The following is a 14,911-nucleotide window of genomic DNA, read 5'->3' on the forward strand; positions in this document are numbered from 1 at the left end:
TTAGAGGCATTATGTGTAAAGCATGTCACCATGGCACAGGGTCAAGAGCCCAGGTTTTGGAATCCTGAAGGTCCAACTTCGAGCCCCAGGGCTGTCTGCAACTAGTGATGTGAACTGGCATGCATCGCCTCCCCTGTCCCAGCCCCGGCTCATTATCTGCCTCTTAGAGTTGAGGTGCAGATGGAATAAAGCCTGAACTCAGGCCTGCTCACAGGGAATGTTCGCTGCAGGCCTGCTCCTGACAGCACAGACGTGGCATTAGCCGTACACGGAGCGCTCAGCGGGGAGCACTCAGCGGTGACCACTGCCACTGGGCCTCTTTCCTTGCCCGGGGCTGCCGACCCCTGCTAGCCAGCCCCTCTCCTCGGTAAGTGCGTGCACCCAAAACCACCAGGCAGGTGTCTTCGACCACTGCTGAGTCTGGGCCCCTCCCCGCTCCCCTTCCCCTGCTTCCTCCTTACCGCAACCCTTCCTGCTGGACAGTCCAGCTGCTGAGAAAGAGACTTCCTGCTGCTGCAGAGGGAATAGGGCTGCCTGTCTGTGCAAGCTGCAGATTTTTTGATCATTGGGAAATCGATTTCTCCCATGCAGTAGGGATTGACACCTAAACCACAAGAAGAGAAAAGAAGAAATTGTATGTGATCTCAAAATGCAAAGGTCAGCTGAGAGCTGACCCTTAGAGCCATCCTGAAGCCCTGAAGTCACAGGCAAGCACGAGGGAGCAGCCCAGGCCGCTCCAGCTCTGCCTCTTCTATCTCCACCCACCAGGCAGCCCAAGGGCATTCCTGCTCCCACTATGAGCTGGGATCAGCTCCGACCCAGGCCCAGGGTTGGGACAGAGTGGGATCCCAAAGCACCATCTGGTCTGAAGATGGCTTCTGGATGTGCTCCAGCCACAAGGAAATGGATCAAGATTACCATTGCAAGCAGCAGCGAGCTGAAACCAGTTAAACATACGGCACAGATTGGGTTCATTGAAAATGTGGTCATGAAAGCCAGTGCAAAGGCCAAAGTAACTTTTTGAAAGGGAAACTATAAACTACGACACTTGCATAATAATAATATGAGTTTGTAATTTACCGTGAAGTTGAATTATGGAATGGAAAGATGAACAGGGGAAGGGACGAGGGATGCAGGACAACATTTTGGTGGGCAACTTGGAAAATATAGTCTCAAGTACTCCTGAATTAATGAAAGTCAAATGATTAACTAATTAACTTCACGTAAAGGAAACCAGAAGTGAGGATAAAAATTGGATAAACTTTCCAAATCACTATAAAAATTGAGCACACCTGCAGAGCAAGAGGCAGGGAACGACGCACTGATGAGTGACCATAATAACAAAGCAGGAGAAGCAGGAAAGTCAGAACAAATATTACTTGTAAAACTGACACCAGTGGCCTAAGTGGCTCCTTTCAAAGAGATCGTCGTGTCTGCTTTCCGGATCTAACCACACATCACTTGCAAGAGATAAACAAGCAAAAAAGTGCAATAAAAGGCAGGCAGGAACTGATCGCCGATAAGCGGCGCTGCATCCAACTTAGAAAAACGTTTGGATTCTTGCTTCACATCAAACAACAAACATTAATGACGAATATAATAGGCTTTTTTTTTTTTTAAGGGCAAATCATTTAAAAATTAGAAGGAAATATAGCCAAATATTTTAATAATTCTCTAGATGTGGAGGAAACTTTAACATTCTTAGGAAGGAAGAAAAACTATAGATTTGATTATATGAAAATATTCTCATCTTTATGTTAAAAAGAACTTAAAAGAAAAATAACAAACTGAAGAAAGCACATCCCACAAACATGACAGCCAAATATAAAGGCTTATGAATGAATGCTAACCCTGGGCAGCCCGACAGAAAATAGGTGGACTCCCCAAAAAGGAAAGGAATGAAGGAAGGAATATTTAAGTCCAACTGTGTGGAGAGGGATGGTTCCGCCCGATTTCAGGGTCGGGATGCCAGTGAGGTGCCAGCCCCAGAGGCCTCGGAGAGGAATGAATAAAGGGCTGGGTGCAAAGTGCAGACAGGTTTAGGAAAAGAGCGGAGCCTCTCCAGGCACCCAGGAACTGGCAAGAACTGGAAGCTTGTACCATCCCAGGCCCTAAGGGGGCAGGGGAGGTGATGGCCTTCCCAGAGCCCAGTGGGTGTTGGGTCCATGGAAGGTGCGCCACCTTCACCTGGCATATAGTCACAGCGGGACCTGGGCTGCCAGAAACACAGCTCTGAGGAAAAGGGAACAGGAAAGAAATATTCCAGCAGCTTCTCCTCCACCACCACCCTCCCCCAGTCTCCTGGAGGTGCTTCTCACCCACTGAGCTCCACAGAAACCAGGAGGCCAGGGACCAGGGAGCCAGGGGGCCAGGAGGTGCTGTCTGGAAGGGTCTGTGCCCAGGACACATGCAGGGCTGGCTTTGCAGGCAGGTACACTTTGCAGGCACACTTAGAGGGGCTTGGGTCTTAAGGCTCCACTGCCTTCATTTTGAAATCCCTAATAATATTTGACCAAGATTCCCAGGCTTTCATTTTACACTGATCCCCACAAACTGTGTAGCTGGTCTTGGCTGTGAAGTGGGCCAGAGAAAAGCAGAGATGGATGAGGAGGATAGGGAGAAATCTTCACCAAATCTATATTGTTAAATTTTAATGCAGTGTGGGCTATGATTGAAGAAACGGGTATTCATGCACATTATTGCAGTCTTAGCTACTTAAATTTGGCAGCACAGATCAAAATCTAAGGCATATTTACCTTTTGAAACTCCATTTCTAGGAAGTTATTTCTAGGGAAATAAGCAGAAACTTATGATAAAAAACAAAAAAGCAACTAGCAGTCCCAAAATAGGAAATGAGTCTAGGAAATAATGGTTCAGAGGGTGCATACTATAGAAGTATAATATCAGACAGGATTTAAGGAATTTGCCCAAGGTAGCATGGATGATTAGTTCTGGAAGCAAGTGTGAGCTCCTAGCCATGCTCCCATCCACTGTACCCTACATTTCCCTAGGAAAATCATCACAAACATAAGCAAAGTTTTGTGTACAAACTCAACAATGTTGATTATCTTAGTGTAAAACTGAGAATAACTTAGCTATCTAATAATAGAGAGCTGGTTAACTAGATTAGGCACATTCATATAATGAAATAGGAGGCACCCACTGAACATGGTGTTTGCAGGAGAATTTCCAAGGATGTGAAATCGTGCTGTGTGCACACATGTATACGTGTGCTCTACAGGCGTATAGAGGCACAGGAGGGGAATTCTAATATCAGCACGTAGCGTGGTTTTAGTTTCTTCATGCTTTTCTGCATTCTTCAAATTTCCTGACTTTGGAGTAGGGCTATTCTATTTGCAGCAACCCAGAATCATGACATCCTCCAGCCTCCACTCCTGTCCTGTGACAGATGGGGGAGGCCCTGGGAGCACAAATGACCTTCCTAAAATTGAGAAGCTCATCGGAAGACAGAGCAGGAGGAAAGCCCTCGCCTTTATCCCCTACATCAGGTCTTCCCAACATGGCATTTGAGTCCAGCTAGAGGCAGAGCTGCCAAAACCACTGGGAGCCCACCAGCTGGCCGGGAGGATGGACCCACATGCGCAATGACAAATGCTCCCAGAGAGGCACACAGATCACAGCCACATTTCATCCCACTGGACTAGCAGAGACCCTCCCTCCCCCAAATCTCCCCACATCACTGACACTCCTGGTCCTCAGCGACAGCGAGGCTCTCTTCCTGAGGGCAGTTCCGCAACGCACTTACTGGTTGAGTTGCTGCGCGTCCTTTGGTGACGGGCTTTGGGAAGCAGGAAGTGACTACTTTGTGTGTCTGCTTTTCCAGACTTTTCTCGAGAAGAAGTTGTAGCAGCCTCCTGCAAAACAGTTCCCACCTTTTATTGAGCAGGGCAGTCAGAACAGCAGAACGTGGACAGAAAGCAGAGTGTGGCACTGACCTTGGAGGCACTGGTTGGATTGTCTTTCTCCCCAGGACATTATAGGCTTTAGAAAGGCAGGGATTTAGAATCACTGTCATCCACTAATCCATAGATACAGTCGCCCCTTTAGTAAACATTGAGTGAATAGATGTATTGCATAGATATTGAACTAAAACAACAGATGTCCAATAACCACGTCGGCCGTCATGTGTCTGATTCGTTGTCAGGTGCTGGGGACACAGGTGTGAACCAGCCAGATAGGGCATCAGTGTTGGAGCAATGCTGTCCTGGGGGGGGACGGCCCTCAGTAAGCAAGCAAACAAACACAAGTCATCGGTGATGACAGAGAAGGACAAATGAAGGAAGAGGACTTCCCTGAACAGGAAGGCAAGGAGGTGCATTTCAGAGAAGAGCTTAAATTACTTCCCATGTTCTGCGAGTAGGAAGCACTTAGAAACTTGTGTCAGACCAATGTTACATAAGTAGGTTTCTTAATATTGAACCATCCATGCCTTCTTGAGAGTATGATGATTTTACTGTATTACTGATTTCCATCTCTGGAGATTTAATTTAGCGTTTTAAAAACCAACATTCTCAGGATGCTTGTGGGGCTCAGTGTTTGAGTGTCTGCCTTCCACTCAAAGTGTGATCCTGGGGTCCTGGGATCTAGTCCCAACTGCATCAGACTCCCCACAGGGAGCCTGCTTCTCCCTCTGCCTATGTCTCTGCCTCTTTCTGTGTGTTTCTCATGAATAAATAAATAAAATCTTTAAAAAAATTATGCAGATGGGAAGCTCTCTGAACATTCACATGTCCAACTTTGTGGTTGTAAAACTTAAATTATTTGCTAAGTATAGAATCTTTGGATATTTGTTATTGGACCTGGAAACTATTGTCTGGTCAAATGCTACCTAGGATTTAGTGTTCCGGAGTAGCGGTCTGTTAGGGGCACCTACTGCCCTTTCTAACTGCTGTGCTCACTTTTCTTTGAAGCCAGGCTTGTTGGCACCTGGTTAATGTCATGTGTCCAATGTGTGTGTATGGATTTGAGTACCCGGCACACTTCCCAGGGTGGAAGGAGGATCTACTGTTGCCTCTCACTTTGGATCCAACAACCCACCCTCCGCTCCAGCCCCTGACACTGCAAGTGGGCAGGTTCTGGGCTGGGAGGGGTCTGCTGACATATGCCCCACTCACTTTCCAAAGGCTTCCTTCCCCCACAGTCAGGGGCAGGCTAATTAGCCCTTGCCTCCAACCCAAAGTCACCTGCACTGTCATGCACGAAGTTCTCATGGATTCCAGAATATGGTTGGCCCCTTTCCATGGCTTCCTGTTCTGACATACACTTCTCTCTATTAGTATATATATTCTTTGAATTTTAGTAGAAATAAACTTTTTTGGTAGAAATTCCAAGAAGTGTGGGAACTAATAGAATGTACTCTGGAGCCATCTGGAGCCAGAAGTCCACTCCCAGCACTTTTTTATGTTTAAAATTGCATCTGGTTCTGATCCAAGAGGATCCTGCAAGAAACCACATATCACATTCGTATTATTTCTTGTACACATCGGTATTTAAAACTAGAGCTCATCTTCCTAGCATTCATTTTCCTTTTTAGCAGCAGATGGTGCTATATCAACCTGCAAAACTATCTTCAACCTGGCTCTGCCAAGAATCTTCAAAACAGCATGATTTCTATAGAAGGTGGCTTAGTGCATTTTAATTTTGAGACTCTATATTCCTAGGATTTAGCATCATGACTGGTTCTTTGAATCAATTTCCTCATACAATATAACAGTCAAAAGGTATTTCTTAATTATAATAGTCCCTGAGACCATGTCCTCTGACATTATTCCCACTTCTCCAAGCTCTCCAGTGACACCCTGAGAGTAAATAATTAAATGTGAATTCAGTAGCTCATTTGGGCTCACAGACCTTAGCCATTATGTCTACTTGTCTAAGGTGAAGCCTTTATTTGCAAAGTGCCTTTGAAATGTGGATTTTCCCCCAATTCTCTAATAAGATGAAGGTAAATAAGTAAACGGGACATATACAAACATGAATCATCTTTAAAAATAATGTTTATAAAGGATTTATATAATATCATATGCTTCTATTATTATGGTAGGTTTTTTTTTTTAAAAAAAGATCCTATGAAAAAAAAAAAAAAAAAAAAAAAAAAAAAAAAAAGATCCTATGAACAGTCTCACAATAATCATGTAAAATAGGCAGAAGGAAAGAACTGGAAATAAATACACCAAAACAGTAACATTCATCCATTCAACAAATGTTTATTAAGCACTTACTATGCACCAGGCCCTATTCCAAGTACTGAGGATACGTCAGTGACAGGGTCCTGCTCTTACAAGCTGGCAGGGCATGTCTGTGTGATGACGGGATTACAGATACTTATTTTCCTACCTCACAACCGTCTGTATGTTCCGTGTCTCCCACAACAAGCATGTGTGACTCGTACCATCAGACTAGAAACAAAATGCCATTTTACGTGTATTTCAAATGTCACATTAGTAAACCTAAGACAGTGTGTTTATCGTTCACTTTTTCCCTTTCCCTCCTCTTTATAAAGGTCCCTGTCCAAGATAAATTTGAGAAATAGGTCGACAAGTAAAGCCAACTGATGGCAGGAGAATCACTGGAAGTGGAGAAATTTTTTTTTTTTTTAAGCTCAGATCACCTGGAAATGGTTAATGTCATGTGCAGAGGAGGGAAGCTTTCTTTGGGGCTTCAGGGTTGGCTGTAAGAGACTTCATCCCAAACCAGCCAGATGAACCACTTGACCTGTCTGCTGCCTGCATGTCAGCAGTACAGCCTCTTCTAGTTGGGACAGCAGGAGCGGCCACCTCACTGTGTGCGGGCAGGTCATGGAGCCCTCTCTGCAAGCACGAGGCAGCACAGATGAGTCCCTTCCTTCATAGCTCTGCATCCTCCGACCAGAGCTGTCTCAGACGTGGGTGGCAGGCGGCTGGTCCCTTCCTTCTGCCAGGAGTCCGTCTCAGAACTAGCTGGAGGCTCTGACATCCTGCATCTACCCAGGCAACTGCCAAACTTGGATGGTTGTGCAAAACTGATGTGCTTTTCTCTGACGGGCTGTGGTGGGAGTTGGCTCACTGGAGGGTTCGTGCAGGGAAGGATGGAAGTGTACTACCACGAACCAAAGGGGGCATCCAAGAGGCAATTTTCTAACAGATACATAAAAAAGTAAATCCCAACTACATGGCCCCTAAAAATTCCCAAGATAGAGGCAGTGCACAAGGTTTGTGGGCCTTCTATTCCTGGAAACCAACAAGAATCCAGCACACATCCACAGTCTGGGATTATTTCAAAGTATAGTTCATTCTTTTCAATCCACACAACTCTGGGCTTACTGATTTCTTTAGCAGAAATGTGTTGTGGGAGAGAGTGGGTAGAGGGCATGAGACCTGCTGCATTAAATCTCTCATTACCCTGGGCCTGTCACTTAATTGTTTGGACTCAGTTTCCCCCTTTGTAAACCAAGGGTGTTGACTTAACAACCTCTGTAATTATTTTCAGTTCTACACCTTTTTTTAAAAGATTTTATTTATTTATTTGGTAGAGAGAGGGAGAGAGAGCAAGCACAAGCAGGGGGAGTGGCAGAGGGAGCAGGGAGCCCGACTCAGGGCTCGATCCCAGGACCCTTAGGATCATGACCTGAGCTGAAGGCAGATGCTGAGCCACCCAGGCACCACTCAGGCCCACGGTTTTGAATGCAACTGATGCTTATGTTTAAAGATCTAAGGGGCTACTGTCCTCTCAGAGATGATCATATGTTAGAAGAGCATTCACTAGAACAAAGTAGCTTTCCTTGGCTCCCAGGGGTGCCTGGTCACTCTTGGGCACAACGTCCTGGGTGGAGTGGTTTCTCATCAAAGGAGTCTCTGTGGGGTCCCCACGAGCGTCTGCACAGTGCGGCGCCCTTGGCGACACACGGAACAGAGCTCTTCTGTTCCTGCTCCCAAGGTGGGGCTGCCCTGGAAGCTGAGGACTCATCCACTGAGGTCAGACACATTTCCAGACACATTTCCTCTTGTTGCCATGAGAGACGGCGCCTCAGGCAGCAGCTCTAAGGGTAGTGTGCCCATCGCTGCGTGGGTTGCAGTGTCCTCTCTGGTGCCTGAGTAGGGAATAGGGCGGGACTGTCAGGAAGGTTCTTTAAGGTATTTTTTCCAACATGAAGATCATCTGCATGGCTGCAAGGGCTAAGCAGCCAACCCTCAAAAACGCAAAGACCCCATGTCCCCAGGGGAGCAAACCCAGAATGAAGATGCAGAGTTCCAGAATGAAGATGCACTGTGTCCTACAGACAAGATTATTCTGGATTCTAAATGCTTCCCCAGGGGCTAGATGGATCCGTTGCTTCCCTCAGAGTGCTCACTTTTTATGTAGATCCCTGACTGTGGGCAGAAGCTTCATGCTTCTGGAGTTTGCTGACTGCATTCCATGTACATAAGAGTCTTTTCATTTTTCTCTTTGAACTGAGATACCATAGCAGTTCCAGGCTAAGGAAACCACAAAATATCACCCAGCTGTCTCCAAGATCAAGGCTCACTTCTGATGTTTGGGTTGATAATGCAGCAACAGGCTTTGATCCCTTAGTCATGAGGATGAGCAACTAGGTCCAGCAGATGGGCTCTGGGATGGTCACGCAGGAGACTGAGGTCACACACCTCCTGGTATGGAGAGGAAGGGTGGGAACCAGAAACTAGGAATCCTTCTCAAGTCTCCCTTCCACTGTGCTCCCTGTATGACCTGGGTCACCTTGTATTTCTACCTTTCCAAATGCCCCAACACGTCCATTCTTGCTGGCTATGCCCTAGTTCAGAGTATTCCTCTTATACTGGAATCTTATTCCGGGATCATGACCTGAGCCGAAGGCAGAAACTTAACCAACTGAGCCACCCAAGCTCCCCTTAAAGATTGTTTTTAACAAATGGTTCTGGGACAACTGGATATCCACATGTCAAAGAGTGGATTGGACCCCTTCCCCACAACATACACAAAAATTTAACTCAAAGTGGATCATAGACCTATATACCAGCTGCAACTAAAAAAAATCTTAGAAGAAAACACAGATCCTCATGATGTTGCATTAGGAAAAGACTTCTTAGATGTGACACCAAAAGCACAAGTGACAAAAGAAAATATGGAAATGGGGTTCCTCAAAATTACAAAATTTGTGTTTCAAAGAACACCATCCAGGAAGTGAAAAGACAACCCACAGAACTGCAGAAAATATTTGCAAGTCATATATCTGATGAGGGACTTGGACTGAGAATATGTATAAAGCTCCCACAACTCAATAACAGAAAGACAAATAATCCAAATGTTTAAAAGGACAAAGGATCTGAATGGATAGCTTCCCAGAGAAGTTATATGAAAAACCAAGAAGCACATGAAGGTATTCAGCATCATTAGCCATGGAGAGATGCAAATCAAAGTCACAGTGACAAGGCTCTGGTTCAAGATGGAGACTAGGAGGATCCTGAACTCACCTCTGCCAACAGACATGCAAAATCTACAACCACATGTGGAACTATTTGCTCCTGGAAAAAAAAAAAACTAACTAAAAACTGGCTGAGAGATCCTTTTACATCAGGAAAAATGAGAGAGGGTAGAGTGATGGCAAGAATGTCTGAGACACAGTCTCATAATCTCACCCCTGATGGGAAGCCCACAGTCAGGAGGGAACTCAAAGCTTAGAGCTTCTCCTTAAGGAGTGAAGAGTTTGTACCCCATGTCAGGCACTCCAATTTTTAGGGCCCTCTCTGAGACAGAGTCCTACCTGCTAATCCTGGAGCCTCAGGCAGGCTTCAGGGTTAGCACACGTCTAGAGGCTATGGAGGTGCTGTCAGGGAGTATGGATCGGAAATGTCACTTTGGCTGCCCTGCAGCTCACTGATATCTCCCAGGAAGAAGCGTATACACTTGTCTGGAGCAATAACTTTGTGGCTGCTTCCAGGAGACACCTCTACATCAGATGGTTCTGGTGGCCAGAGGGGCTTACACTTGTGCTCCCACAGGGCTGTATCTATGTGCATTCCTTAAAAGCTGCTGCTGAGGGTCTGGCTTCCAATCAATCTGAATCTAGATACTGACTGAGATCCTCCCCTTTGGAACACTGACTTGTTGGCAGACCATCACCAATGGGGATCTTGGACAATCATAAAAATTTGAGAGACAACCAAGACCTGGGATGGGGTTGAGTGACATGCACTATAATGTAGATGACCCCTAAAAATGTAATACTAAGTGGAAAGAGCCATTCACAAAAGACCACATATTCTATGATTCTATTTTTGTTAAAAGTTCAGAATAGGCAAACCTTAGAGATAGGAAGTAGATTAGTGGATGGTGAAGGACGGACAGGAGTTGGGGGCTGGTGGGTAGAGAGTCACTGCTAATGATGGTGGGGCTTCTTTCCCTGGTGACAAAAATGCTCTAAGATCAGATAGTGGTGACTTGACGGGATGAGCATTGGGTGTTATTCTGTATGTTGGCAAATTGAACACCAATAAAAAATAAATTTTTTTAAATAAATTTATTATTAAAAAAATGATCAGATAGTGGTGATGGTTGCTTGACTCTGTAAAAATACTAAAAACCATTTAGTAGTACACTTTAAATGGGCAAATTGTACAGTGTATGAGTTATATTTTAAGAAAACCATTTTGAAAGGAAAATTCATTTGTTCACTCATAATGTCCCTGCCCTTGATCACTTTTCCTGCTAGCATGATTTTATAAAAATGCAAATGCTACTCATGAGCCTGATTGACTCTGGTGGATCTGTTTCTGATAGACCCAAGATCAAATCTGAGCTCCCTGACCCATGCTTCCTCTGACACTACTCAGACCGATCCATACCTCCTGGCCCCAGTGACCCACACGTCCTGCCCCATACACCTTCTGCATCCTGTCTCATCTTACAGTGGCCCATCCTTGCTTTCCCTCCCTCTTCAAGAATATCCCACCAAACTTATTCTGCAAGAACAAATTCAGGCATCATACCTCTGTAGTGATGTCTCGATGCAAAATAGCTGCCTCCTGAGAAAACGAGGGACTGTCTCTGCTAATCAGACCCAAGGAAAGCTTAAAAGTAGAAAGACACTGAGATGCTTGTTGGCAGTTGTCTTAATAACAAATAGGACAACCCTTCATTACTCTTCTTCCAACCTAGTCTTATACGTTTGCTTCACATTATAAAATTATATTGTCTAGTTAAAAAGTTATTTCTCTTACTATTTTTGTAAGAGCTCTCCCTAAATTTAAAAACAACTCTGAGGAATACCACTTTCCCCCCTAAAAAATTGAATATTTTTCTGCCAAAACAGAGTTTATATTTCCACTCATTTAATAGAAATAACCCTCAGTAGAGTAGAGTTTTTTTTAACCTATTTGGTCCAGTGAGATTTTCAGAAGATTTAAATGAAATAATCTATGCAAAGTACCTGGATCGATGGCCAGCAAGAGCCCTAATAATCCAACCAGCCACCAAGTAGTGCCAATCTATTTCCCAGATATTTCTCAATTCTGTCAAGTGTTTTTAATGGTCTAAAAATTTGTTACAGAAAACAACTGGACAAAATGCACAAAGATGTGTGTAGAAATATGTTCATCCCACTTCTTGTAACGGAAAACAATGATGAGGCAGTATTGAGGATGTTGTGACAGTAACCCATTACTTTGATCCTTCTGCTAAAACCAAGTAAAAGTGTTGGACAGGGTGGGAATGTGTCAATGAAATAGCAAAGGAGTAAGGAATACCCAAGAAGCAAATGAAGGCTGCACCACAATTTTCCTGGCAGGTAAGCAGCCCAGAAGCTGGCTGCTGCCCTGAGATTGTTTTTATGAACTGGCTGGACTTGTACTTCACCTTCTATAGCTTTCTGAATGTCAGGAGCAGATGGAAAGTCCTGATTTCTTCCCAAGATGTAGAGTTCAGTAGGGCACTCCTCTTGCATAAAGGGATCCCCCAATAATTACATCCTCATTTGAAATGTAAACTGGAAATAAATCCCTCCCACCCTCAGGAACTGCATGAAAATTGTCAGTCTGGAAACGGCCCTAATGGAAGGGGGGAAAAGCCTTCCTGATTTGCTGGTGATTAACAGTTACCAGATGGCCCTCACAGAACTTGGCAGCCCTAATTCATACCACATGCATGTCTTGAAAAACCTCTAGACAAGAATTTAGTTCAAAACAGTTCCAGGCTGGTGGTGCCCCAACCACCTGGCAGAAACAAATTCAAATCTTCTCTGGAGGAACGAGCTTTAACTTAGGTCGCAGAGATTCCCACCAAGAAACTAACAAGACTAATAAGATTTACTTTTAGAGAAAAAAAGTTAAAAAAAAATAAAAATAACACATACTGGAATAAGACACCACGAGGAAGAACCAGAAGGAGCAGTATATGCCAAAATCAGCCTGCAAAGACTTCGAATCGTGGGGAAATCAGACACAGAAGGCAAAATAAATATGCTTAAATTTTTAAAGAAATAGAAGTGATGATTGAACAATTTAAGAGAGAGAAACTATGAAAGTTTCTAAGCAGTATTGGGAAAAGTACCAAGAAATTTTTAAAAATAAGAGAACTACTGATATTTGAAAGCAAATAGGTGGATTGAAGAGTGAATGATATAGCACTGGGGAGGGGACAAAGATATCTGAAATGTAGATCTGAAAAAGATGCCCAGATGACAACCAAAAGGGATGGGGAGTGTTAAGGAGGGTCTGGAAGTGTGAAGGTGGGGCAGGAATGCCTCTATCTAACCAGCATTCCAGAAAGAGACTCACTGCACATGAGCATGTATGCAATTCTTCCAGTCTCGATGAAATCATCCATCCACAGAGCCATGGAACCCAACAAACCCCAAATAAGGTGAGTAAAAAGAAAAGCATTCTTAGCTTCTAGTTGAACTACAGAATATTGAAACATGTAGGAGATCTTTAAAGCAGCCAGAGAGAAGACTGATCATCCTTAAATGAGCAATGATTAAACCCAAAGCTCCTGTCTTGGTGGCAATTGTGAAATAATTAAACCATTGTGGCAAGAGAAAGCAACTGTCAACATAGACTTGGAGGTTAGCTAACATACCTTTAAGAGTGAGTGGAATTAAGGCCTTTCAGATAGAAAATTGGAGGGAGTTTACCACCAGTGTACACTCACTGATGAAATTCCAAAAAAGGAGGGTAAGAAAGAGGAGGAGGAGGGAGGGAGGAGGTGGGAGGAGGAAAGGAGGCAGGGAGGAAGAAGGGGAGGAAAGGAAAAAAGAATGAGAAGGAAGAGAGGAAGAAGTGGGTGGTGGGAGGAAGGAGGAAGAAGGAGGGAGAAGGGAGGAAGAGGATATCTAAATATATATTTAAAGATAGAGCTAAATTACCTGAAAATATTAGGATATAAGCCAAGAAAGAGCACTACAAGAATGAAAATATTCAGTCATTTTTGTACCATTCAGAAGGAAGATAAAAGTAAAAACTGATAAGTTTAACACTGAAAACCTGGATGTGTATGCCAAATTTTCTGGGAAAATCATAAAATTACAAAAACAGAGTTATAAACAGAACCAATAAGGGAGAAAAGGAATGAGAAAATATAACTACCAAAATGACCAAAAAAAAAAAAAAAGGAAAAAAACATGGAAAAGTAGAAAAAATATTTAAAATGAAATAATTTTACATTTTTGCATAATTTAAGAGGCTCTGTGAACCAGCCAAAAGAGAAGGATTGTCAGGACAAATTTACCTAAAAGCATTTTTTTAAGCACTTCGCTTGACTTTTAAAGAAAAACTTCATTTTTAAGAGCAGTTTTAGGCTTAAACAAAATTGAGAGGGAGGTTCAGATTTCCCATGCTGTCCCCTCACCATCAACACCCCACACCAGAGGACACATTCATGACCAAGGATGAACCTACGGGACACAACATCATCACCCAAAGGCCTAGTTTGCATTAGGTTCCCTGTTGGCAGCATACCTCCCGTGGGTCTGGACAAATGTGTAATACCAAGTACCCATCACGGTACTATCATACAGAGTAGATACTTCACCAGCTCTGTGATCTGCCCATTTACATCTCCTCCTGCCCCACCGGGGCAGCCACTAATCTTTTAACTCTGTCTGTAGATTTTTGAGTGTGTGCAATTAAGCAGTGCATAGGCTTTTCAGATTGGCTTCTCTCTCTTCATGAGATGTATGTAAAGTTCCTCTGTGTCCGTTCATGGCTTGACAGCTCATTTGTTTTTTTCTACTTCCATTGTCCAGGGGCATCGCAGTGTATGAATCCATTCCCCTGTTGAGGGGCATCTTGGTTACTTCCAAGTTTGGGTGATTATGAACAAAACTGCTGTACACACCCGTGTGCAGTATTTTATGTGGACATGAGTTTTCGGCTCCTTTGTGTAAATGCCAAGGAACCCAAGTGCTGGGTCCTATGGGAAGAGTATGTTTAGTTTTGTAAGAAGCCACTCAAGTGTCTTCTAGAGTGGCTGTACCATGTTGCCCCCCGACCGGCAAAGAATGAGAGTTTCTGCTACTCCACATCCTCACCAGCATGTGGTGTCCTCGCCATTCTAATAGGAATGTAGAGGTGGCTCATGGTTGTTTTCATTTGCATTTCCCTGATGATGTATGAGGTGGAGCATCCTTCCATATGCTTCCTCGCCATCTGGAGATCTTCTCTACTCAGGTATTTAGACTTTGGCCCACTTTTTAATTAGGTTGTTCGTATATTTTGGATAACAGTCCTTTATCAGGTGTGGGTTTTTTTGCAAAGGTTTTATCCTACTCTGTGGCTTGTCTTCTAATTCTCTTGACAATTTGTCTTTCACAGACCAGTCTTTTTAAAAAAAAATTTTAAATATTGTTTTTATTTATTTGAGAAAGAGAGAGAGAGAAAGCAGGAGTGGAGGAGCAGAGGCAGAAAGACAAATGGACACCATG

General features: G+C 43.9%; 1 protein-coding gene across 3 annotated transcripts in view; it reads right to left on the minus strand.

Moving 5' to 3' along the window:
* Positions 1–14,911, minus strand: part of IL16 (interleukin 16) — a 102,006-nt gene that overhangs the window by 38,472 nt on the left and 48,623 nt on the right. For all 3 annotated transcript variants that reach the window (XM_072801827.1, XM_072801836.1, XM_072801845.1), the window contains exons 3-4: positions 3,767–3,875; positions 462–604 (exon numbers count right to left, since the gene is read on the minus strand). In XM_072801827.1, the coding sequence (XP_072657928.1) occupies positions 462–604; positions 3,767–3,875 (252 nt within the window). The remainder of the gene's footprint in view (positions 1–461; positions 605–3,766; positions 3,876–14,911) is intronic.

Source organism: Canis lupus, chromosome 2 (genome assembly GCF_048164855.1).
Source record: "Canis lupus baileyi chromosome 2, mCanLup2.hap1, whole genome shotgun sequence".
NCBI classification, from domain to species: Eukaryota; Metazoa; Chordata; class Mammalia; order Carnivora; family Canidae; genus Canis; species Canis lupus.